This window comes from Hyalella azteca, unplaced genomic scaffold (genome assembly GCF_000764305.2).
Source record: "Hyalella azteca isolate HAZT.00-mixed unplaced genomic scaffold, Hazt_2.0.2 contig12151, whole genome shotgun sequence".
Lineage (NCBI taxonomy): Eukaryota > Metazoa > Arthropoda > Malacostraca > Amphipoda > Hyalellidae > Hyalella > Hyalella azteca.
In genome coordinates this window covers 146,645-171,193 of record NW_025942115.1, presented here as the reverse complement: position 1 = coordinate 171,193, position 24,549 = coordinate 146,645, and the positions used below count along the sequence as shown (strand labels likewise).

The 24,549-nt window shown below is 39.7% G+C and overlaps 3 protein-coding genes across 3 annotated transcripts in view; 2 read left to right on the top strand and 1 right to left on the bottom strand.

The window, feature by feature from the left end:
• LOC108676629 (E3 ubiquitin-protein ligase MYCBP2) overlaps positions 1-24,549 on the bottom strand; it is a 75,652-nt gene that overhangs the window by 13,505 nt on the left and 37,598 nt on the right. Inside the window, exons 46-60 of the mRNA XM_047883149.1 lie at positions 8,173-8,395; positions 7,665-7,844; positions 7,012-7,188; positions 6,225-6,431; positions 5,740-5,928; positions 4,660-4,930; positions 4,369-4,497; positions 3,734-3,853; positions 3,334-3,432; positions 3,110-3,159; positions 2,500-2,654; positions 1,755-2,128; positions 1,274-1,372; positions 827-883; positions 313-446 (exon numbers count right to left, since the gene is read on the bottom strand). Of these exons, the coding sequence (XP_047739105.1) occupies positions 313-446; positions 827-883; positions 1,274-1,372; positions 1,755-2,128; positions 2,500-2,654; positions 3,110-3,159; positions 3,334-3,432; positions 3,734-3,853; positions 4,369-4,497; positions 4,660-4,930; positions 5,740-5,928; positions 6,225-6,431; positions 7,012-7,188; positions 7,665-7,844; positions 8,173-8,395 (2,464 nt within the window). The remainder of the gene's footprint in view (positions 1-312; positions 447-826; positions 884-1,273; positions 1,373-1,754; positions 2,129-2,499; positions 2,655-3,109; positions 3,160-3,333; positions 3,433-3,733; positions 3,854-4,368; positions 4,498-4,659; positions 4,931-5,739; positions 5,929-6,224; positions 6,432-7,011; positions 7,189-7,664; positions 7,845-8,172; positions 8,396-24,549) is intronic.
• Positions 11,175-17,031, top strand: LOC108676634. The gene is made up of 6 exons (XM_018164750.2): positions 11,175-11,952; positions 12,525-12,643; positions 13,597-13,793; positions 14,099-14,254; positions 14,691-14,766; positions 15,469-17,031. The coding sequence occupies exons 1-6, from the start codon at positions 11,313-11,315 to the stop codon at positions 16,408-16,410; spliced, it is 2,130 nt and encodes a 709-aa protein (XP_018020239.1). The 5' UTR covers positions 11,175-11,312; the 3' UTR covers positions 16,411-17,031.
• Positions 17,503-22,414, top strand: LOC108676636. Its single transcript, XM_018164752.2, has 7 exons — positions 17,503-17,899; positions 18,405-18,972; positions 19,158-19,403; positions 19,750-19,937; positions 20,160-20,246; positions 20,688-20,865; positions 21,970-22,414. The coding sequence occupies exons 1-7, from the start codon at positions 17,705-17,707 to the stop codon at positions 22,386-22,388; spliced, it is 1,881 nt and encodes a 626-aa protein (XP_018020241.1). The 5' UTR covers positions 17,503-17,704; the 3' UTR covers positions 22,389-22,414.

Here is a 24,549-nt window from a genome sequence, read left to right as displayed (position 1 = left end):
TTTAGACAGAGCATTGTTTTCATATTATATACCATTATTTAAAAATCAAAGAAAATTTCATTATTTACTGTGCAAAATGGCATAGATTAAGAATGAATCACTCGTGTCATTTCATAAGAGCAAGTATTCGGCTCAGTACGATGATTTTAAAACCAGAATAGTTCACATTATGCAGTTGATATCTATGCATGAACGAAATAACCTCCACAGTTACCACTTAAAAAACTTTAGTAATTCTTTTACTTGCAAATTTAACATGAACTGAGAGAGAAGAATTAAAATGTATAAATATTGAATGGATTAGTCCGAGACCTTTTTGGGGGTGCTGTCCGCTGACGGGGCAAGCGAGGACAGGGCGCTGCTGGCTGCTGACTGCGACATGTCCTGCGTCAGGCTGGACACGAGGGCGCTCGTGTCGCTAGGGACGTCGCCACTCGCCTCGCCCACTTTGAGAAACACACAAAATATTAACAATTACATTTCTTCAATGAATATTCAATTAATAATTAGTATCAAAAATATAAATTTGAAACATAAGTGATGTTAGGTATTAACAGAATGAGATGAAAAAAGAAACAAATATGGTCAGCATATGCACGAATCATGAATATCATTCCCGTTACAATTTTTTGTTGAAATATTATAAAACTTTTATTATCGAAGAAAATTCGTCTTTCTACCCTGACAATAGAAAGTAATATTTTCGATCAAACCGAGTAACAATGAAAGCATAAGGTCGTTAATCGTTAGATAAATTAAAATACTTAACGAGATGACTGTCATCTTATCAGAAATGGTTTGAATGTTCCCATTTATAGTGAGTTACCGGCAGCCAGAGAGTCAGCAACGGCAACAGAAGAAGGAACACCAATGGAAGGCGTCACTGTAGAATTAAATACAGATAAAATAAAAATCGTAATTACATAGGGAAATCACAAATAATAAATGCAAAGCAAGCATGGATGAAACTGCCGTGGCATGCTTGTAACCCACCACTAGAATGTGAGAAACAGCAGCTTCCTAATAGAGTTGAAAACATTTTTTTCAAATTAATGCATCAAGTTGTTAATAAATCAATAAAGCACTTACTAGCAAATGTTTCATGTAGACTAATCAGTGGAATGTTGAGGCGATTGTTGTAGGAATGTTATTAGAAAAAAAAACTTGGTTCGGCTGCCACGTTGGTATCAGTAATTTGAAAACAATTCACGAACATGTTTATTAACTAAACAAAGGAAATCTGCAGTCTCCCAGAATATTCTGTCCAACTCACCAGCCGCTGAGCAGAGAGGCAAGGCGCTGGTGTCGCCGTTAGTGGCCGCTGAGGGAACAGAAGCGCTGCTGGTGACACTCCTGCTGTCACCGCACCGGCCTGCAATAAAAATGCATTCTTCATTCGGTAAACATAAAGCAAAAATTATTCTATGTAAATATCATGGGTTGCCATGAAGAAGCAACGCGCAACAAAGGGTAACAATACACAAAAAGCAGTATAAACAAACCGCAAACGGTGGTTGACCGTTCGCGCTGTAGCCATCGTTTTCATAACAAAATAACAAGCCCGCAAAACTAATATCTAGCAACTTGATAGTAATATATTTGAAGCTTTTAAGTAGAATAATGAAGGTCATCTGCCCGATTCGGGTGCATAAGCAGATCAATTCTATTCAATATCGTAGTCAATTAGGTATACACAATAAATAGATTAACGAGTCGCTGATAAATCAAAGATAGCATCATTTAAAAATACGAACCTGGAACAGGGCTCGACGATCCAGATTTCCTCCTTAAATTTTCCAATGCTTCAGGTAGGAGAGAGTCGCTCGCAGGGAGTGCAAAAGTGGCGGCCAGGCTACCATTACTTTTGACCGCTGGTAGTGCAGTGGTGGCAGTCAAGTGGTTGCCACTGGCACTGAGCACTGCAGTGCCACCTACTCCGACACTGGCTGCCGTAGCCAATGAAGTGCGCGGGCTGGCTGAGCGCGAGCGCGGAACTTTTCGTGGTGTGGGTGGCGGCGTCCGCGGTGGAGTCGCTCCGTTTCCGTTGGCCCTGGACTCGCCGATTGCCTTCACTAGCTCTCGGACAGACACGCCCTGCAGCTCTTGGGGCAGGTCTCCACGAACACCGCTGATCATGTACAGAGGAAGCGTAACAGTGATTACTCTTACCATGTGTACAATGGACGAATCTGAATTATGCATTACATTGTTACCTGAACAAATTTCGTAGTGCACATTTGAGAGAATACTAATCCTCAGGGGAACAATAAGTAATCAGATGTATATATGGTATATATGTAGATCTCGAGAATTACAAGCTAATAAGTGCAATACAAAAGAAATAAGGCATCGTTGATTGAAACGCTTTGCAATAAGTTGTCTATGAACAATAGACTGATTTTTATAAATAGAAATTACAATTAACAAAATGAACGATCCAAGAATTAGGCTGGTCAGGCAAGAACATAAGCGCCCTGAGCAGATAATCTGATGGTCTACCTCGAAGTGACAGCAAGAGGTGCCATGCTGGACACCTCAGTAGGAGTGACAGTCCCGCCTGCTTTAGGATCCGTGGCAGCAGCTGAGGCAGGCTTCTGTGCCTCTTCTCTAAGCCAGCGGTTGAGGGCAGAAAATTTGCAACTTCCCATTCCATCCTAGAAAAACGAGCAGTTTAGTCTGGATATAAGCGAAGAGTTCCATGCAGATATTTGCACCAAAATTGTAATATACTAGACGAGTCGGACCAGAAATAAATATATCCTCACTTTACTCGGCAGGAAGTATCCGTACGAGGGCTATTTGTTGGGAAAACTGACTGAAAAAATTCCTGCATAATTAATTTCCAAATTGAGAAGTCAAGTTACATGTCATCAATGCCTTCATTATATAAACCGAGTATTAAAAGAGATTTGCAACTATCAACAATCTCATGGAATGATAAACGTGATATATTTCGTATCACGATCATGAGACCACACAAGGGTCCTGAAATTCACACAGTATTTAGCGGAAGTTTCAGGTAAAAAGATAAATTCATTTTCATGCATTATTTTCTATGCACAAAGCTCAGGAAATTCTATCTGAGAAAAGTTTTTCCTGTTGGACAAACCTTGACATCTGACATAATCGGCTTGCAGTCCACAGTAGCATCATCAATGCCTGCAAAGAGAAAAAATATTACAGCCTTAATATTGTTTTCAACAGATATTCCCATAACACAAATACAACTTTGATTGCATACAAAGGTTTATTCAAATGCAAACATACGATTGGTAAGAGAGGGATAAACATTTCACATATCAGTGGAAAAAAAGAACATGGGTCACATCTTACCAGATTTGACATCGAGAGTCTCAGCAGAGTCGCTGGTAGCGGCAGGTTCCGTGTTCTCAGCTGCACTGCCATCGCCGCGACCACGCAGCATAGATGGACCTGTGAACCAACTTGGTCATTAACACAGTTAATAAATATTGAAACCCAAGCTAACGAGAGGTTTTGACGTAAAATTAAAAGAATTTAAAATACAAGCTGTAAATAAATCTTGCCAATTATGTCATAGACTAGCTTTATTTTAGCTTAACAAGATCATCATTTAAAGTCATTCAACCCGAAAAAAAACTTGCTGAAAAAATCAACTGTCATCGAAGCTTCGGCATGCAAAAGTTTCAGTATTAAGAGCTTAAAACAAATGAGAGGAGGGCGCAAAGAAATGAAATTGAAAGGAGCTACGAACCAAGAGCCCCAAAAACGAACGGCTGCGACGGAGGCGACAGGGCGGAGTGGGAGAGAAACGCAGGCAGCGGCGTGCACTTGTTCTCTGCCGAGCCGAAGTTGAACCCTAACCCACTGATGTCTGTTGGTATTAAGATTATATCATAACCTTTTCTCTTACACTTCCTGTGTGCTTGTTAGCGCATCATGCTTTAATAAGCATCATGGAACGTCTGTTGATAAAACTTTTTAAGAAAATGTCATATGCGGTACCCTACACTTCAAGAAAAAACATTATTGATATAAAATTAGTTCAATATTTCGACAGAAATGGCAGACGTCAGGTTCTCTTTTTTCTGGAGGAAGTCGCAATCTTAACATGCATTTAAAAATTTCCGCAGAAGCAAAGACATTTTTGAATCGTAGGCAGTTGAATTGCCAATCAGCCAACCATAACAAAATTTTTATCTTGGCAGATAGATTAAGCTTACTAAGGTACTGAGCAACTAATTAAAAAGCGAGTTAAATCAGTGCGGGAGATAGTGACGCGACGATAATCAGCCGAAACAAAGCAAAATTATCTGTACTGATAGATTAAACCTGCTGAGCGACTATTTATAATGCAAGTTAATTAAGTGGGGAGTCTGAGAGTCTCACTGGATTGGGGACGCGAGCCTTGCCACTGCAGGAAGAGCGTGTGGCCTCGCGACTCGGCGAGCGACCAAGCTTCGCCGTCAGTAAAACAATATTTGCGGGTGCTCTCCGCGTCTAGTCGAACCCAACTCCCTATGGTATAAAAAAATAGTTGAATTGAATATATTGTCAACGCAAAAATTTCTGTAATGAAACATTTCATTCGTTTGATAAATATTTTCATTTGTATTAATAATTTATGCCCTTCAAAATGATGTGTATCCATTTAGTGTATTGATGAAATGATCGACTAACCCTCGCTGTTGTTGATCATGCAGTCGGTGGTGATGGAGTCGCTCTGCACGAGCATACCTACAGGCGGCGCCCGTAAGCTGGCCTGACTCCGGATATTGTGGCCCGACAGGCCGCACTTGACGACCGTGTACACGTCCACACGCCCGTCCAGCTCTGCCAGCTGGGACGGGTTGTCTGGGAGCCAGGAGTTCACCCCTTGACACGCGTCCTCTGCATTTGCTGGACCGCCCAGTACTTCCCGTCGTCTCATTATCGAGTCCTCGGACATGTCCTGAGCAGAGGTGAGAAGTTAGTTGTGTGGAATTAAACAATATGTTAAACACATTCCTGGAAAATACATAACTTTGTTTAAAATTCGCTTTGCCACCTGAAATACAAGTGAGAGGAATTTTTAAATATTAAAGTCTTCATGTTGAAGTATCAAAACTGCAGAAAAAAAACTCGGTAAATGTGGGCTAGCTTTTTTCAAAAGTTTAATTAGAATGCAATTCGATTCATAGAATATCTTGCGTTTGCAACCTAAGCTCGATACTAGAGTATTTTTTGTTCCTGAAGCAAAACTAATTATTCGAGAAGCTGTAATTTATGGAATCGTGATAAATTTGCAAACATTATAATAGAAAAGATACCACAGCTGCGTCATGAGGTTAGCGACGCACAATCTGCCATATCTTGACGGTCAGGATCCTGGCTATTCTTTAATATTTGAGCCTAGAAATATTCTTAGCTGAAAAACTTAGCCTCCTAGTTTGTTTGTGAGTTTGCACTTTTCACATTGATTTGTCATTTTACTAGTCAATTTAGGTTTTAATCTTATCTATGTAAATCTAGTCCTTCTATTGATTGTACTTGTTTTCTTGTATTTTTTGAACTGATAACGCACCAGATCTATTAAAATTGTGGATGAAGGTTATGATGAATTTACCTGGCATTTTCTTTGCATTCAAATTCGTGCCTAATTTGCAAATAAAGCAAGAAAAAATATAAATACTTGAATTTAAATGATATAATTTCTCGAAAACAAAGGTAATTCATCCATAGTTATAACAAAATCATGTACAACGTAGGAGCCAAGCCTACCTGCTTGGAATTGGCAAGGGGATCTTCGTGGGCAACGAGCAGAGTCTTGCCGAGGTGCTGGTTGTACTGCAGCACCCAAGCCTCAGCTGGTCGCTGCTTGTTGCTGCCGCCGGACAGCGCGCTGCTGCTGCACAACTGCTGCATGCACTCCGGCGTCAGCCGCAGCCAAATACCGTCCGTGTTGTGGATCTGCAATTCAAAGCAGGATAAGCCACACGAGTTTAAAACACATTTTGTTTGACTAGAGTCTAATGACCCTTTAGGGAGATTAATAAACAATTAATCAATCTACGAAACAATAGAGCAGCTCGGCGATAAACCAAATATTATGGTCAATCAATATATTAATAATTGTCAATCATTCAGCCTTACGTTTGAGTAACAACTAAGGACATACGAAATTTTACAGTGTTCACCGGTACAATTTTTGAGATAAACAATTTTACTACAAGTGAGTTAATTTAGTAGGGGATGTTGCAAAGAACCTCGTCTGAGAACGACACGGTGGCATTGTAGGAGATAAGGCCAATCTGTTCGCTCTGCAGAGACGGGTGCGTCCTGATCCTGAGCCCTGCGCTCTGTGGCATCACGAACTTGCGTGCCTTGCACGGCGCCTGGGACGCCTTCTTCAGGGCGCTCTGTAGGGGCGGCACCACGCCCTGTGGAGGCTCCTTCACCTCCATCTTATAAGGCTGTCATGTGGAAATGTATCAATGATGTATTATATGGTATCTCAAGCCATATACCATATACCAAATGGTATATGGTATAGAGGATGGTATAGTTACCATATGGTATCTCAAGCTTGAACAGATAAGCACCATGCGCTTAGTCAAAAATACTATCGGCTTGCTTTAATGAAAAAGTACAATTAAGATGCAATATAACAAATTTCTTTCATAGCTGCAATATTTTGAATCTATGCAGCATGTCTCAAAATGCAGGCATTATTACAGGCATCATGGATATGTAGAATAGAAGTTGACGATATTTTTGCACCGCCAATGATAGCCTCCCATAAACTAACTCATCAAGGTAGCGCTCTATGAATGAGTTCAAAGTTATTAATACAGTACAAGAAGCAGCTGAAGTTCTTTATCGAACAGTGCTGCTGCAATGCATTAGAAGCTGCTGCAACAAAAGATACCTACATAAAGAAACAGTTTTAAATAAATTAATTTTAATTAAAAATTAAAGTAGCGCACAACGAATAGACTAAAAGGGGTGTAATTGTCATGGATGTATTTTTTTTCCAGTAAGCATGTGACGTACTTTATCGAGGACGTAGCCATCAATGGTGATGTGGAGGCTGTAGCAGCCAGGGGCGGCAGGGGTCCAGTTGCAGGTATAGCTGCCGTCGCCGTTCGAGCGAACCATCATGTGTTCGGTCGGCCGCTGCAGGGTGGGTGACACGTACCGAAGCTCCTCGAACGAGTATTTCTCATAGGCCTGCAACAATTTATTCTCTGAAGAATTATTGAGGCTAAAAATGATTGAAGACTCATTCCATGAAAGTCAATATTCGTTTAGTGATATTAAATGGTTTTAGCTTCTTATCATTCCAATTTTGAGGACAATTTACAAGTGCATACAAGGAATTAGAGATAGTGGGCCACAGTGGTCAGCGCCAATCCTCCGAGTTAATTACAAAAATAACTTTTATTACTAGTATTGTTCAACAGTATCCAAGATTTCTTCAATAAACATTAAACATCATGCATGTTGAAGTACTACTACATTTGAAAAAAACGTAGCGCAAATAAAATACCCGCTTAAGCATAAATGATGCAAGAGAAAATAATGTTTAAGGATTCGAAAAGATAAAACTCAATCATTCCTTATCCATTTGAAAGTAAATTACAGCGACTACCTATAATAAATTCATACATATTCACAAAAAATTATATGAAAATGGTTATATGAACCTTCATCATAGTTATGGCACAATAGCACATCTTCTCGCGGATGGTGATGGAGTAAGGCGTGTCGAGACAGGGCTGAGGCTGCCCTCCGAAAGTCATGCTGTCGGGGATGTTCTGACTTAGACGACGCGGCAGCTTGTCCTTCTGGCCGCCCTCCAGCACCGGTACGGACATCACCTCGATCTGGACCACACAACAGTCAGGCAACAGTCACTCAGTGACAACAATCAAATAAGTGATAGTCAATCATAAAATAACTCAGTGACAACAATCAGGTAACAGGGCTAGAGAAAAATCTGAAGTGGAAGTAACAAAAGGCCGATTACAGTGACAAAGTATACCCAAGCATGATGAACAATGAAAGGATGGGAAAAAACATCAGCATACATCTTCTATTGGTCTCTAGTTTACACAGCAGAAAAAATACAAATTTGGTCACATAAATACAGATCTATGTAAAGCCAAATATGCCGTGAGCCATTTCAGTTGAAGTGTCAATGATTAAAGCCACCTTGAGAGAAGGTGCGAAGACGACTTCAGAATACTGATCCTTGGTTATGATGGTGACGATGGCAGGCCACCCTGCCCTCAGATCGTCCCTGGAGTAGATAACTTCTGCCTGCCTCACGTCCACGTACGAGTCAGGCTGCAGCCAACGAGCAAGTCTGCCCCCACTCGTGCCTACGCTGCACGAGACAAGGTCTCGCAAGAACAGACGCTCGTTCGAGTGGCAACTGAAGAGAAAAATAAAGGCAACGTCACATCGATTGTAGAACATCCGAATGCAGAATTTCTAACTGCGCAAGATCCGATATAGATTTAAAAGGCCTGAAAATCGACTAATTATATATTTGTCGTACGTAGAAGTACGGAATGAGGCAAAAAAATTGAAGCAGCATATCCTGGGCACAAAGCCAGAGATAAAATGTCGTCGAAGGAGAGCATGGAGTTCCCGAGCCGACCATCACCATTGAGGCTTCCGGTGGCCAAAAAAACCGAGCATGCTGCTGACAACTGAATATGAGGGGCTTAAAGATTTAGAACGAAGCTTCGCCTAAACTGCAAATGCATTTTACGACTAGTAGTAACGAATCGAAAATTAGTAGACAACGATTGATCAACTATAAATAGTAGAATTACAAGCAAGAAAGAAATCCACCACAATGCACAAATCGGACAAATGACAAGTTATTGATAGGAAAGACCAATCCCAGTGAAAATTTAAAAATCAATTCGCAAGACACATATAATTATTTTTCTTGCAATAATTTAAGGGTACAAAAAATTGAACTACAATTTCAAGTTTCACAGTGCAGAAAAATATGAAGGATGAATATGTTTGATGAAACGATCAATATTAAGCATAAAGTACCATACAATATGAGAATTAATGAAGCTAAAAATCCTAAAAATCCTTCACACCCTAAAATCCTTTGTGTGAAGCAGCCAACTGGCTTTCAAGGAACGCGTACCTCGCTTAGCATCCGGCTATAAAATCGGAAGCGTGTGGGGATGGATAGGATAAAACGCGTGACGTGACGTCACAAAATTAGCCTATCACGTCACCGACGATGTGAATCTCGTCATAAGAGCTCAAGGACTCAGTGACATTTAATGTATTTACTTTAACAGCCTTTCTTATTATTTTTTTTTTCAAGCGAATATTAACCATTGATTTTTCCTTGAATAATCTGATCGAACACCACAACAAAATTTAATAGGTATGAATTTTTATTCAACGGGAAACAGTGCGACATGACATTGACGACAGAGTCTACATTGACAATGTTGAATCCCAATTTCCATAGATCATTCGAATATGATATCGGATTCCACTGTCAGCACTTGAGTAGAGTTCTAAGATCTTATGAAAATTTCACAAATATTATTTTTTTGAACAGTCAAAAGAATAAGGATGGAAATCCAGAGATGAAATGTTGACCTATGTTGCGATGGCTAGGTATAGGGTACACCAAGTAACAATAAATTAATAAGTTCTGGTCGCTGCACCGAAGGAAATAGCTAAAACAATGAGCGTCTCGCTAACTAAGATCAAACTAACATTTCACAACTGCACCGCCGCAGGATGTTGCTCAACCTAAGTATTTTTTCCTTCGCTCAACCTTTGTATTTCTCCGTATTTGAAGACTAAGAGACCAAGAGTGAGGCCTCAGTTGTGCAGTAACGTGAAAGAGACAACCAAAACAACTTTCGAAGTGTATTTCAAAGCATTCTATAAGATATTTTCGATATTCCTTCTGCTTCAATACAGTTTCTAGAGTTGGATGTTCTCCGAAGTTCTAGGAATTTCAGTACGAAAACATCTTTATTTTGCAATCACACAAAAGGAGAACGCAACCAGCAAATTTGCACTCAAAAATTGGGCCAAATAACCATCAACGAACAAAATAATTTCTAATTATCCGTATATTCTAATTATTGCCTCGGTAAAAAAAATCGAGTAAGGAAGATAAATCTTACTTCTAATCTCTCTGCCATAAATAGATAGCGTACATTGATAAATCGTTCGCAAGACGTACATGTACTTGGAAATGATGTTTCAGTCAGCTAACTATAAAGAGCTAGATCATTATTACAAAAATAAAGGTAGAGATTTCAGCGCTCAGTGTTTTGGGACTGGTCCCAGTATCCGAGGTGCTGCAGGACAAAAAATGTAGCACGATATGAAATGAAACGCAACACCAAGAATAAAACTTAAAATTCTAAAAAAATATAACTCAGTACTCACTGCAGTGAGTGACAGAGAGCGCACTTTCCCGTCGACGAAAACTTGAGGTCACGGACAGACGGACGGACGGACGGACATGGCGAGCACAATAGTGCATTTTTTCCATAAATGAGAAAATGCGCTAAAAACGTCAGTGAACGTCAAAATAACGGGTCAGTAACGAGAGATTAGTCATAAACAACGCACATCCTGAAGCAGTGACTAGCCAAGGATAAGAAAGCAGCACACCCGTAGGATGGTAGAAAGTGCATGCCCAGGATGTCTTGGGTCAGAATAAGGGGCGCTGTAAAACCCACAAACACCACGACCTCAACAGTAGATGATTGCCGAAAATAAAACTGTGAATTTGGTAAGGAGAAATGTATCCCATACGGCTCATAAATAGAAATCGCGCAAATTAACTGATTAAATATATATCGTTGCATTTCGTACACTTCTCTGAGTGCTCGTTGCCATTAGGATGCTAGAGTCCGCGAAAATTCCTTAAAGTGTTGATTCAATTTCAAGATTCGAGGATGCGAAATGCTAATAAATAGGTTCTTTTTAAATATTTGCACCGGAAGCACTAAACTCTTGGAACATGTGCGAGCCTCACATCTGCTGACTCGAAATATAGAAGGCAGAAGATGGAGGTTTATGCTGAAGGAGTGCTGGCTAGTATCATCACGAAGTAGTGTCGCAAGATTTGCATGACATCATATCCTGGAGAGCAGATAACTGGCGCTTCGCATAGGCTTGAGCGGCTAGTCTTTAGTGGACAGATGGCAAGTGTGTACGCTAAACATACTTGGGGAATCAACGCTTTCTTCAAAACTTGGCGGGTCAAAGAAAACTTGCTGTGCAACACTTATAAAACACACAAGTGAAATATTTATCAAGGTTTCCAATAACTCCTTGCGAAAATGGAGTCTGCAATTACAATAATCGTGTTATTGATGATCTTGGTACTCAATGCTCAAGAATCGGGTACTGAAAATCTAGTGTCCGGAATAAGGACAGCACAAGTTTCTCCCATAAACCACGAAAGGGGACTAGGACATCCTAAGCCCCCAATTCGTATGCCACCACCGAGTCGAGAGTCTAGTCTTCCTACCGCTATACGGCCTCACTTCAACGGTATTTACAATTCGGAGAGCTGGAGAAATGCCAACAGAAATACAGCGACCCACGAACGGCCGAGGGTTGTCATAGATCAACCACCAGCTCCTGTTCATCCAGGTCTCTCTACGCCCAACCCTAATCGGATTGCAGATCTGCCTGAAGGTAATCCAGTTGTTGAGAAAGCCCTTCCTGAAATCAATGGTAGCTCAAATAACACGGATGCCAAAGTGGATGACGGCTCATCATCTCCAGACCGTGGTTTTGGAATTGAGGCTATCAGTGGGACATCGGCAAATACTGATAACGACGGTCACGATCATGACCATGATCACGATCACATGGACAAAGTGTCACCTGACTTAGGTACAAACATTGTACCTTTGCAACCACGTGATATGCACAAACACGACGCACCAGATTCACATGCTTGGGCCACGGCAGGTGAGTCAACTCGAATTATTTTCCATCGTAAAAGAACACTCATAAAATAAAATAATATCATAATTAATAATAATAATAATTATCTACACAGAATATTAAAAGAGCATTTAAGGGACATTATTATATTAGTATTATCAATATCCTAATAACATTGTCGTTATAATTCAAGTCGTAGGTTTCATCGGTATCGAAGTAAATCAATCACAGGATGATTTGGCAGTCGAGATGAAGAGTGATACTGGTTTTAAACTGTTATTTCGCGGTGCTTGTCGAGGCGTACTGAAAATTACGTTAAAACGTCTTATTCTGTGTATCAGTTTTGTCAAATCAGTTTTAGATAAGTTAAAATTTCAAACTTGAAAGAACACATTGGAAAACGAAGGTTTCATGCACCAGAATGCTCGAATTCTATGTTGTAATAAAGAACACGTTGAATAAGAAGGAATAGTTTGACAACCGGACTGCAATTTCATAATTTCAACCTGATGACTTATAGGTTGATAATTATAATTTAATACTTGTTAGCAGATGCCCCTCGAGGAGAATGATTCAAGTATTTGAATGATGTGCAGATAACGACATGAGCAATAACCGGACAGACAAAAGCATCAACGACCACGACTTGTGTGAATACTGCCTATGCAACAAAAATAGGGCCCACGTCTCCTGTAAACGAGGAAACACTTTTCGGGTGAGTTCGGTTCCTGATAATTGATGCTGGTTTCATGTAAAAAAATTCTACTCCACCACCGATGAATAGCTTAGTTAGTGCTAACAAATTTCAACTGTGGATTTAAGCGTGCGAAAGAACTCAAGCCAATGCTTTGCTTCAAACCTTGGGAGCATTGTCACACGGAAAAGGCCAGCGCACGATTAATCATCTCCAGTCCTTCATATGTGGATTTGGTTCACACGCCTCGCTGTTGGCGGGGGTGGTTTAGGACTTTAGGCTACCTTGCAGCATACCCTCTTGCCCCTCTTATTTATTTGTGTTACTGTGTATGTTTCTCTTTTGAAGTGTACAACTATTTTATTAATTTTACAGTAATCATTCTCATTCTTTTTCAGGTCAGGGCTAGATCATTAACCGATTATCTAAATTTGTGTCGAAACCTATTCTAAAGTGTGGAGCTGAATTAATTGCTGTTCCACGCTCCCTAACCTCTTGAGTGAGTTGCTTGAAAGCTCCCTATAACCTCATATCTAACTCAATATTGGAAGCATTTTAGTAATGTGCACTTTACTCATTGGTCCGTGTGCATTTTTACTGGGTGTCATCTTTAGTTCAGCTTCAGGTAATCATTTTTACACATTTTCCTTTATTCTGTCATTTTCCTGTCACTTTTACTGTATGAGATCTCAATAGTTATTAGAACCAGTATTTGCGTTTCATTTTCCTTTTCAACTTTTAGTCATCGTATTAGTTCAACTCATTCTTTCTTACCATGGTTAGATAAAGTAGGCGACGAGCTCGTCTCACCAGCGTTGAGATACCGGTAACAACGCGGCATGTTCACCATGCAATAGACTAGTTCATTAGACAGAACCAAGCCATCATAGGTGTATAGGTGTAACATTCACACAAGACTGCATATCCCTGAGCACGTAGCACTGCTGTGATTTTAACCATTTCCGTTTTTGCAGACGATAACGAACTTGAACCTCACTAGACATCTCATTCCTCCAAGTGCTGTCACCATCGAAGTGAAGGACTTCGACACGGTCATAATCATGCCGGAAACATTTTCGAACCAAGATTCGGTTCTGCAACACATCATCTTTGAGAACATAGCGAGAGTTGAACTGTACGAGAAGTCCCTGCATTTCAGTCCCCATTCACGGTTAGTTCGAAAATTTGTCCTTTAAATCCAACTCTTGTGATTATCGATTCCATATTCAAGATCTAAAAAAGGTCTTAGGAAATCCTTACTTTGTACGATGCATTTTAATTGAATCCATAATGCAGATACACGTGTAAGCCTGCATTAATGGAGGTAATATTAAATGCTTTAATCCGCAAGTGTCCGAATTCAAATCAAATGAGGAAGCCAAACTTTAATGTTAGTAGGAAAAGTGAAATCAAGTATGCATGCTGCAATCAGGAAATGTAATCATATCGGCATTATCAGAAACATTTACTTTTCAGAGAGAACATGAGAGTTCTCATCAGTCTGGTCAACTGCAACATCCCAGTGGTGCCGTCATCTACTCTCACGCAACTCGAAGTTGATTCAGATCACTCACGAGAGGAACATAATTTGGCGCTAGAAAAAACGCGCTTCATCACACTCCGCATGCTTGGGTTCGTTCCTTACTTAGTTCTTCAGCTCAATTTGATACAGCGTCCTGTAACCCCTAGAACAATCCATATCATGGACACATTCCCAGAGATTTATTCTTCGAACCAGAATAAATGTAAATAAACCAGACTTATTCCCAGAGAATGAAATGAGTGACATATATGGTTCAAGGAGTTACATGAGAATATATCTCTGGGAATAATAATTTCGTCCCTGGGAATAAATCTGGTTTACATAGATTTATCCTTCGAACCAGAATAAATCTAAATAAAACAAATTTTATTCCCAGAGACCAACCATTTTGCAGCAGAGATTGCTATAATTTAAGATATGAGGTAATTCTTCTTATGATTCAAACATATTTTAAAGATGCAAATCTTTGTAATATTCAACATTTGTTAATAAAATTGCTTAATGAACTAAAATTGTCCTGAGCAGGGGATCTATCGGAGAAATGGAGAGTCGTGCGTTTAACCGAGCGCGGTTACTGTTCTTTAACTTCACCGACGTTTCGGTAAGATAACAACTTACCACTAACATTTCGATTGAAAATAAAATTTCAAATCACGAGCACACGAGACTTGCTCAAACTTCTATGCAGTCTATGTAACACTAAAATGATTTCAGTCAAGGGTTTCTTTCTTAGTTATTTCGCTGGACAGGGTTTATTTCATTGAATATAGAGTAATATTGCATTGTTAGAAAAACGACCGGTATAACGGTATTACCGGCGTTTCAGTGGCCGGTCGGCACGTGAAAAGAAAAACCGTGTCGCCGTTTGTATTCTAATTTAAGGGTACGCACACAGTGGAAGGAGGTTTGCCCGCGCGGGCAACCTGCTCCAACCTGCCACAAGAATGAACGTAGGATAATAATTTAAGTGTTCACAGTGAAAACCTGTACGAATAGGCTTCTGTATTCTATGGTTTCAGGCGCCAGCCTGAGCAGGTAACCAGCACGCTGGCAACCTGCTTTCACTGTGTGCGTACCCTAACACTAGAAATCCGTATACAACTGATAAAAACGGCGAAACAGTTTATTTTCACGTGGCGACCGGCCACTAGAACGCCAGTGGGACAGTTCTTTCACCGTTTTCTCTAACAGTGTGGAAATACTTATCGTTTACTCACAAATTCTATAAATTGAAACTAAACTTGTGTAAAACTAGCAGCTCACGATATAAATTTGACGCTTGCTAATGTTCTGATCTCCACAGATAAATTCCATGTCCCCGAAAAGTATCGACGTGGACGTGTACGAAGACTTGATCATACAACATTGTAATCTCCCGCACCTGCCTGCCAACGCTGTTTGTCTCCATGCCTCAAAGAGTGTCGTGTTCTCCAGAAATGTGATCCAAGAGCTGGACTCGTATGCATGGGCAATTGAAGCTGGAGGACAAGTTCTTTTCGAGTACAACACGGTCAAAAAAATTCGTGGTAGTGCTTTCCTCAAGATCAAGCCAATGAAAGATTCACGCTCGTCAAACATTGTATTTCTCAATAATACCGTACATTCGGGTGACGCTAACGCCCTCGTGATCAGCGATCTGTACCCGCAGCACGAGAGGAAAGTGCTTAACAACAGATTCCACATCATTTGTGAATGTAATATCTCCATCCACTTCGAACGCATGCTGGATATAAACCCTAACGATTCGTATAGTCGGGTCTTAAACGAAGCCGTTCTTGCAGATTCGTTGTGCTTACCTTTCGAAGGAAGCCATTGGTATGTCAAGATCGGCAGCTTTTTGAAAAACGAATGCTCCCCAATGCCAGTGCTACTGATTATCGCCTCAACCGTGGTGATTGCGATCATTTTGACCAGCGTTACGGTTGCCGTAATATGCGCCAAGAAAGCGAAGAAGGCACAAGAAGAAATCAGCTACCTCGGGGAAACTTCATCGCGTAGCTTTTCAACAATAAACACCCATGCAGCACCGACGCCCTTAGATAGCAAGTACGTGTATTATGATTCACAGGGCAAGCCATCATGGATAATGGCAGTGCCTGAATTGAAAACGTACCAGGAAACAGAAGTGCACGTCACCTACGAAGAGTCACAACCCATAGCATCATCGACACGCAATTCGTGTCAAGAGTACATGCTGGAAATGCAGCGGCGCAATCTTACGCGCCAGTCGTGCCCGTTCAACTAGACACTAGAGAATATTCTAAAAATTGGTGCACCAAAAGCAAACAAGTCTAATGGAACGAGGCTGTAGAGTTTCCGACAGCCTCGAAATATTTCGTTTCTCTTAAATAGACCGAGAAATATTGTTACAATAGAAGCGAAAAGACTGCATGGAGGAATGACTCTTAGCTGTGATTCCAGTAATATAAGCGATTGAAATGACTGTCTGGTGTTAATGAATCAATAATCAAATAGCGAGCCTGTAGAAGCTATTTTACAGCAGGCATCGCTCAACAGTGGGCAATATTCTGTAAATATATCTTACTAGACTAGTAAAAATGTATCATAATGTAAATAGCTGGCAGTCGCATTAAAAGGAAGGCTCCTCTAGCGGAAATTTCTTTATATTTCTGACGCATTCGTCAATATTATGAATGAAAAATTGTACAATGCACACAACTTGAACAGTGTGTTAGCATTAGTATCATACGTTCGATAGGCATCTATTCCCGAACATAGAATAAGTATTCAAATAAAGTAGCTGATAATACAGAATTATACTGGTATTATTAATTTACATTATAATAAGGGTAGATATTGATCATGCGTACACTGGGGAGTAAAATGTCAAAAATATAAATCATCATTATTATCTTTAACATCCCACAATAGCTTAAAGACCAATTTTAAGGAGGGTTTATACAGATAAAATACAATGGCAGTTATATGATTGATTAAACGTTAGGAAACTGCAGTGTTGAAGAAACAAATGAGCTTCAACTTCATAAAAGTTTGTGACAACTTCATAACAGAGACAAACCGTATCATTTTTCAAACCCACAACAAAAGTAATAGAAACTTTGACTCTTCTTTGAAGAAATCGTAGCAAATTTTATGAACAATCCAATGAATACAAGCTATAAAGAAATAAGTGTCAATGTTCAAGAAAAATTCTGACGGATGACTTCAAGGTTAGATGAGCTCGTATATCACCAGTAATGAAATTCGACGCAAGAGTAACGCCTTGAAGGGTTTCCCGATTACTTACTCACTATCTCCCTGACATCCTGCAGCCAGACAGTGGAACGCCGCTCGAGTGTCGCGCGTAGTGCTGCTAGGAATTGAGTACGAGACGTGGCTCTTAAACACGCAATAAACATTTGGTAAAAGCGAGTGGATCGGTTGAATTTAACGCTGAAATTCCAGAGAAGCATACTTTCTGAGTAAAAAAATTTAATGTGAAATATTTAATCTAGAGTTATGAATAAATATATGCTGCATGACTTGCTATCCGCAATTATCAGCACAAAGTAAATTAAATGAGGACTACACGATTTGTGTGTTCAAAAATGGCAGTCGTGGGAATCCTGTCGATAGTTTTGTTGATGTTGCTAGGGCACCAGACAGTGCTGTGCCAAATCAACTTCCCTCTAGCAGCTGGCGGTGGCTGTAATGAAGTGCCACCACAGTGCCGCTGCATAGCAGATGTCTTCGACTGCGACTGTCTAGACCAGGTATGATTATAAGAAGAGAATTGATTGTAGATATCCGAAGTGGGTGATGCTGAACAGTAGCACTAATTATTTAAAGTTTACTCGGTGTGAAATCATAGGTTTATCGTAAAAATATAATCCCCCCCATATACTTTTCGCGTTATTTTGGCGACACGACGTCGGTGCCAGTACGTATGTGCCACTATGTATATCTTATTTTAAAACGTCGGGAGTGCCTGTTTAATGGTTTACTCCGTTATGAAAAAATTATGCCATTTATTTGCTTAAATGACACTGATGATTATTTTTTCCGGCTTCAACTGGTAAATTTGGCCTTAGAGATTAGGTTAACACATATCCATAGAAGACCCTAAATTTTTACGTTGGCAGAAACTGATCAGCCGAAATAGAAGAACTAATAGCTAACAGTTATAACAGATTACATGACCAAATTCAGAAGCCATTATATGTCAAACAAAAGAAATATAGAGATAGCATATTTACCTGCAAAAATTGCATGCCACAGGACGTACAGAGGCTGGTACTAGAGCTGAAGAACATAGAGAGCGGAGGGCTGCAAAAACGCGCGGCCATAAGAAACTGCCGCAACGTGACCATAAGGAGCGGTACTTTCCGGAACTCTAGCATCCACGCCCTTCGACTGGCTAACATAACAGAGCTGACTTTAGAGCCCAGTGCACTCCAGCTTGACCAGGATCATCAGAAGCGTTTCACGCTCATCATGACGGACGTGACCACACGTACTCTGCCACAGCAGATGTTCAGCAGCGACAACTCATCTAGCGACATCACAGGTGCCCCGAGGGCCAATACGCCTAAAGTTAACTTCCAGATGAATAACTCGCATGTCGGCATCGCCTCTAGTGAAGTCTTTGGCAACATCAGAATTCACGACTTAATGATGGAGGGTAATACTATAGGCCAGCTGCAAACTGGATTCCTCAACAACACCGTTGAAGGAGTCATCAGCATTCAACGGAATATCTTCAATGCGGTTCAACGCGATGCCTTCATAGTCAACAATGCATTCAGTCTGCCTAGAAACTTGCTTCTAAGGTACAACAATTTTACTGGTGAGTAAAGCATTGACATAAAAATGAGCACTCTCTTGCGGAAATTGAGATGATGATAGGTCAAAACTACATACAGATTTCAGTTGGCTTTGGATACAAAATTTAGATTTCTCATCTGACATTAAAATGAAACAGGGCATATGAACTATTATTGAAAGAGGAATGCACGTTAATTCGCTGAGCAGAGTCGTTGGCACAGTTCGTGACGGCGGAAGTGGACTCGAACATCAAGGTGAGCAACAACAGCTTCCCAGTGATGCTGGAGGCACCATGGCGCCTGACAGCTCGGGAGGACATCGTGGTAGATGGCAACCACTTCACCAACCTGCCCAGCGGTGCCCTCGCTCTCTCCGCTGGCGCTAGGATCAGCTTCTCCTACAATATCGTCGACTTCGCAAAGCGGCAAGCTTTCATGGCCATCAATACCCAATGTACGTAAAAATTAATCGCAACAAATTTAGGAAAGTTACTCATATTTGGTTTGTTACCTTGTATCAATCCGATGGCTACAATTCTATGATGTAACCGAATTTCTGTATAGAGTATATAAATAGTACACCATTTTCAAACCCTCCAGGAGCTAAGGTATACCTAGCTAAACGGACACAAAATAAACGATTAATTTAAATGTTATGCAAGCTGCTTTGCACCGTCCCTATTTTCGGCAAGAAAATCTATCATTCTAGAATGACTGCAACGATCATTCACTACTACTCCGCTGAATATTTTGCGTCGACGTAGCCTTGCGTTCAGTAAGGGGAAAATAATGTTTTCCAGCGCAGTCAACGCTACTGCAGATCGTTCAGAACCGCTTCAACATAACAGAAGAAGGTTCTCTGCAGCTGCCAGACGACCTCACTTCTGACATCGTCGTCGTCAGGAGCAACGTCTTCGAGGAGTCCTGCAACTGCAACATCTCCAACAGCATCTTGCGCGCCATCGTGGCAGCGGCCAATGTCGATCAGGTACGGTGAAAAATTCGATGTTAAATATTACAATGAGTCGGTAAGAAATTACTCTCAACAGGTAACTTCATGAAACAGGACTAACGCTCTTGTGAAATTAATAAAATATAATATGTACTTGTCTTATTTCCTAATGAGATTTTGAAGACCCCTTCTACAGAGTGAATATTGAACATTTAAACTAGACTGGCCAATCCTAATTGACTACATTATCGTTTTCAGTCAGACAGGAAAGATCACCTACTGAAGCCGTGGGTGCAGAAGAGCTTGTGCAGACAGCAGGGCAACCCAGAGCAACAATATATTCCGGTACTATGACTTGTTAATACCTCCATTTCCTGGAGCGCCAGCTCGTTTCTATCAATATTTTGATGTTTCATATCAACTAAACTCAGAGTTTTCCGAATTGATTTGAATGGCTCATTTCAAACTGTCGGGGGCTCATTTTACTTTCTCCACCCAACAATGCTTCACCTTTCAAGCTTCGGTTCGAGTAAGACAGTTCCTGAATCTTAATAGTAGTAATTACATCATTTAAAATCTAAGCCACGACTAGTTCTACAGTTGAAGCTCGAGGAAATGTGCATCTCATCTCCCATCAGGCATTTGACTTTAAACTATCGTTGCTATAACATAGTTTTAACGAATCAAGCTCGCGATAAACGTTGTTTCAACGTCATTTCCCTGGAAGATGTCAGTGAGAGTAAGTTTTAACTTATCACTTATGAGTAACTCATATCTTGGGGTTAGGTATGGCAGTACTACAGCAGGAACTGCGTGGTAGCGGACACCACGACGACGGTGTTCCTAGCAACCTTCGGAGCTATAATGATCGTGCTCGCCTGCTACGTCATCGTCACGTGGAGGAGGCTCAAGAAGAAGCATCTCGCTGCCACGCACTCTTCTACTATTCAACCGCAGTTTCCGGGTAATTTGAACCTTCATCCTAATAATTAATGATAATTTTTAACCATTATATAAGCGTGAAACCTGGCTTGGCAAGTTGGCAGGCTATAGACGTGAAATTCAACTCGTAATAATATGCGCTTAAAAATTACTTTTTAAAGACAACACTTCTTAAGAATCCAGTATTTCCGATGTTACACATATTCAATGAATTTCTAATTTTATTATCAAATATTACAAAAATTAATTTTGTAATTTTATTTATTTATTCTGTCAATTGATTCATGCATTGCCTTCGACTTTACGCAAGTGTGGAAAATTTTAGATCAATTTGTCAGGTAAAAGTGTGTTGAATATCGATTATAAGATTTGTGGAAGACAAAATTACTTTTTCAATTTTTTAATTAACAAAAATTTTTAATTTTTAAAATTATATATTCTGTAAATTGATTCATGCATTGTCTCCAACTTAACGCAAGTGTACAAAATTTCTAATCGATGGGAAGGTAGAAGTGGGTTAAATATCGATTATAAGATTTGTAGCAGACAAACAAACAAACAAGAAGTGAAGTTAAAGAGAAGTGTAAAAATACGAAGACGTCGAAGAAGAAAGACGTCGAAGTTCACTGACTCCTTAACTGCAAAGGAAGCGGGTGGCTATCATAGACGGTTCAATAAGTTTTATTATTAGAGTTACAATTATAATAATTATTAATCACATTATATTATAATAATATAATTATATTAATATTATATATATTATACTATTATAATAATATAATAGAATAATAATAATTCGTATACATTTCCAAGAGGTTGTCAGTACGCGTACTTTAAGAGGCAAGAATTCGCTAATTTTTGGTATTCGTGAAGGGAATGATTAAGATGCCACATTTCTACATTCTAGTGTCAAGCGGAGGAAGAGCGAGCGCTTAGCGCCCTATCCTATCACTTCACTATCGCAGTGAAGTATAGACAGTCTCTTTATATCGTAATAAATGATCCGTTGAAGGTCGTAAATAAAATTCAAAATCTTTGCTCTTAATTTCAACATGACGTAACTCCTGTTGTTAAATTTGATTCGAAATATGTGTCGAAAAATCAATTTAATGTTTCATTTTTCCAGAAGGGGAGCTGACATGGTCGCGCGTAATACCCAACCAGCAAGCGTACAGAGAGGCAGAGATCCAAGTGTTGTTCGAGAAGGCACGTACGCTGGAGCGCGTCGACAGCGAAGAGCTGCCTTATATGAGGTGTTACAGAAACGAGGCTATCGTGGAGCACGACACTGATCTAATAGGCCAAGGAACTTTAAAACTTTATCAAAAGCACGCAAATTCAGTCTACCAACAAGCGATCAAGAACCAAAAGACGGCCCATACGCAAGTGGGACTTGCTCGACAAGATAAATTAGATGGAACTGCAAACAAATCAATGATGGCCGGCATACCAAACGTTATGAATGTAGCGAACGCCAAACTAGCACCCGTCTTAGAAGAGGCTCCAGTATTGGAAGACAGAGTAATTTTTAAAATAAAAAAGTAGGGAGTACGTATGGCAGAATTATGAAAAATATTCTGAAAAAAATGTTCTGAAGCGAAACAAATTTAATGAAAATGGACGTGCAAGGAAAAGGAATTGCTAAAAAGGCTGATGAGTGAACTGCCTCAAAGATAGCGATGGTTTAAATTTATTGCAGCAAGACAACCTATAGCGAAGCAAGTAGATAACATTCAACCATTACATTACAGGAATTACAAGCCGTTAGAGATTGTAATCATAGACGAATTATCCAGATAAATAATGAGCGGCATCATATAAAATAAGAAAAATGCATTTTTTTGTATCTTGCAAGTGAGGTTGCAGAAAAGGCTTCTCCACTTATTGTGCGCCAAACACTTCTGTATTGGTAATTCTAAATTTCTATGTCCATTTTCCCTCCTTCAAAATAAAATATTGTACGTGTTAATATTTTAATATAATAATATTAGTATATTATAATAATATTAATAATAATAATAATATTAATATAATATTCTTTTCTTTATCATTTCAATTGAAATTCATTTTTACTACATAGCAGTATTACGAAAAAAATATAACTCAGTACTCACTGCAGTGAGTGACAGAGAGCGCATTTTCTCGTCGACGAAAACGTGGAATCACGGACGGACAGACAGACGGACGAACTGACAGACGGACAGACGGACGGACAGACGGGCATGGTGAGCACAATAGTGCATTTCTTCAAGAAATGAGAAAATGCGCTAAAAAGGTGACAATATCGTGCTGCATTGAGGTAGAATTATCATTTAGAACTATCCTTTGCGTTCGCCACTTCTATTAGGATAACTTACAGTGCAGTTAACTTCTGTTAATAAGGCAATGCTAAAGTATGAATGTATAGGTGTGTGTGTGTATGACGGTAGCAGATTTCTGTTGGGTGTGGGGGCGGGGGCACTGGGTGGGAATGGCGGTAAATACTGGGGGGAATTGGGAGATGAAGGGCAAATTTTCTATGTATTTGTGATGAGGGTGTCAAGAAAATTATGTGTCAAGCGCCTGATGTGGGGTGCAATGTGAGGTTCATAATAAAGAAAAACGAGTTATGATTAATGTCTAAATGAGGGGGTGAGCGTTAAAGAACGGGGGGGGGGGATTTGAGAGAGAACATGGGAGGAGTAGACTGCAAAGATCGCAGGTTGGAGTGAGGGAGTTGAAACTCCCTCAAATAAAGTGTCGAGGCTGAGAGAGACGAGGTGACTAGTGGATTAAAGGAAAAATTAAAGTAAATACAGAAAGTAAAATAAGAGTAAATTGAGAAAGTTCTTGTTTCATAATTCAATTTCTTGTGACTTTACCTCTTGGGATGTTATGGATGATAGTGTTATGCGGATTTAGTGTAAGGAAGTTTTGGGAAATACAAACTAAAAATTTAAAATATTTTTGCTGTCTGGGAGGTGTGCGTGCAGTAATTTTTGAATGTATGGTTATAGGCTGCATGACTAACCATTGACCAATACTAAAGTCTGCCCTCAAGTCTAAACGCCCCACGATTTCAACCAATGTAGCGAATTTGAGACATTCTGACTTCATCAGATTTTTTGCTAACTTGCAGTGGGTGACAGTTTTAGTGCAAACGAGCAGGACTTCCAACGGATAACTTCTTCGAAATTTCTTCAATGCTAACTTTGTATTCTTTAGAATGCAGCGCTTGTAGCAACAAGCTTCCAAAATATGAGCACTCGCTAAACAATTACAATATTTACCGTTCATTCGTTTTGCATGTTGCTCCATCTATCACCTTCACCTATTACCATCATTAATATATAATAATCTGATCTTTAATAATTAAAAAATTTAATATAACCTTTATCATCATGGAGAAAATAAGAATTACAAAAAAAGCAGTGAAACCACCAAATGAGAGAAAAATTACGCGGGATGAAGAGGCACTGCGAGAGCAAATGTTCAATTTTCAAATAATTTTTGAAACGATAACCCATAAATATTTGGAATAGAGTAAAGACACGGTTAATATTGTCTTAATTTCGCCGGTATTGGATTTAAAACGGGTTGATTTCTTCATCTGAACGGGTTCTCTATCTTTTTACAAATGGGTTCTTTATGGGTCTATATAATACTAGTAGGGTATATTCTATTCAACAATATAACGTGCATTCCACTATAAAAGGAACAGTAACCA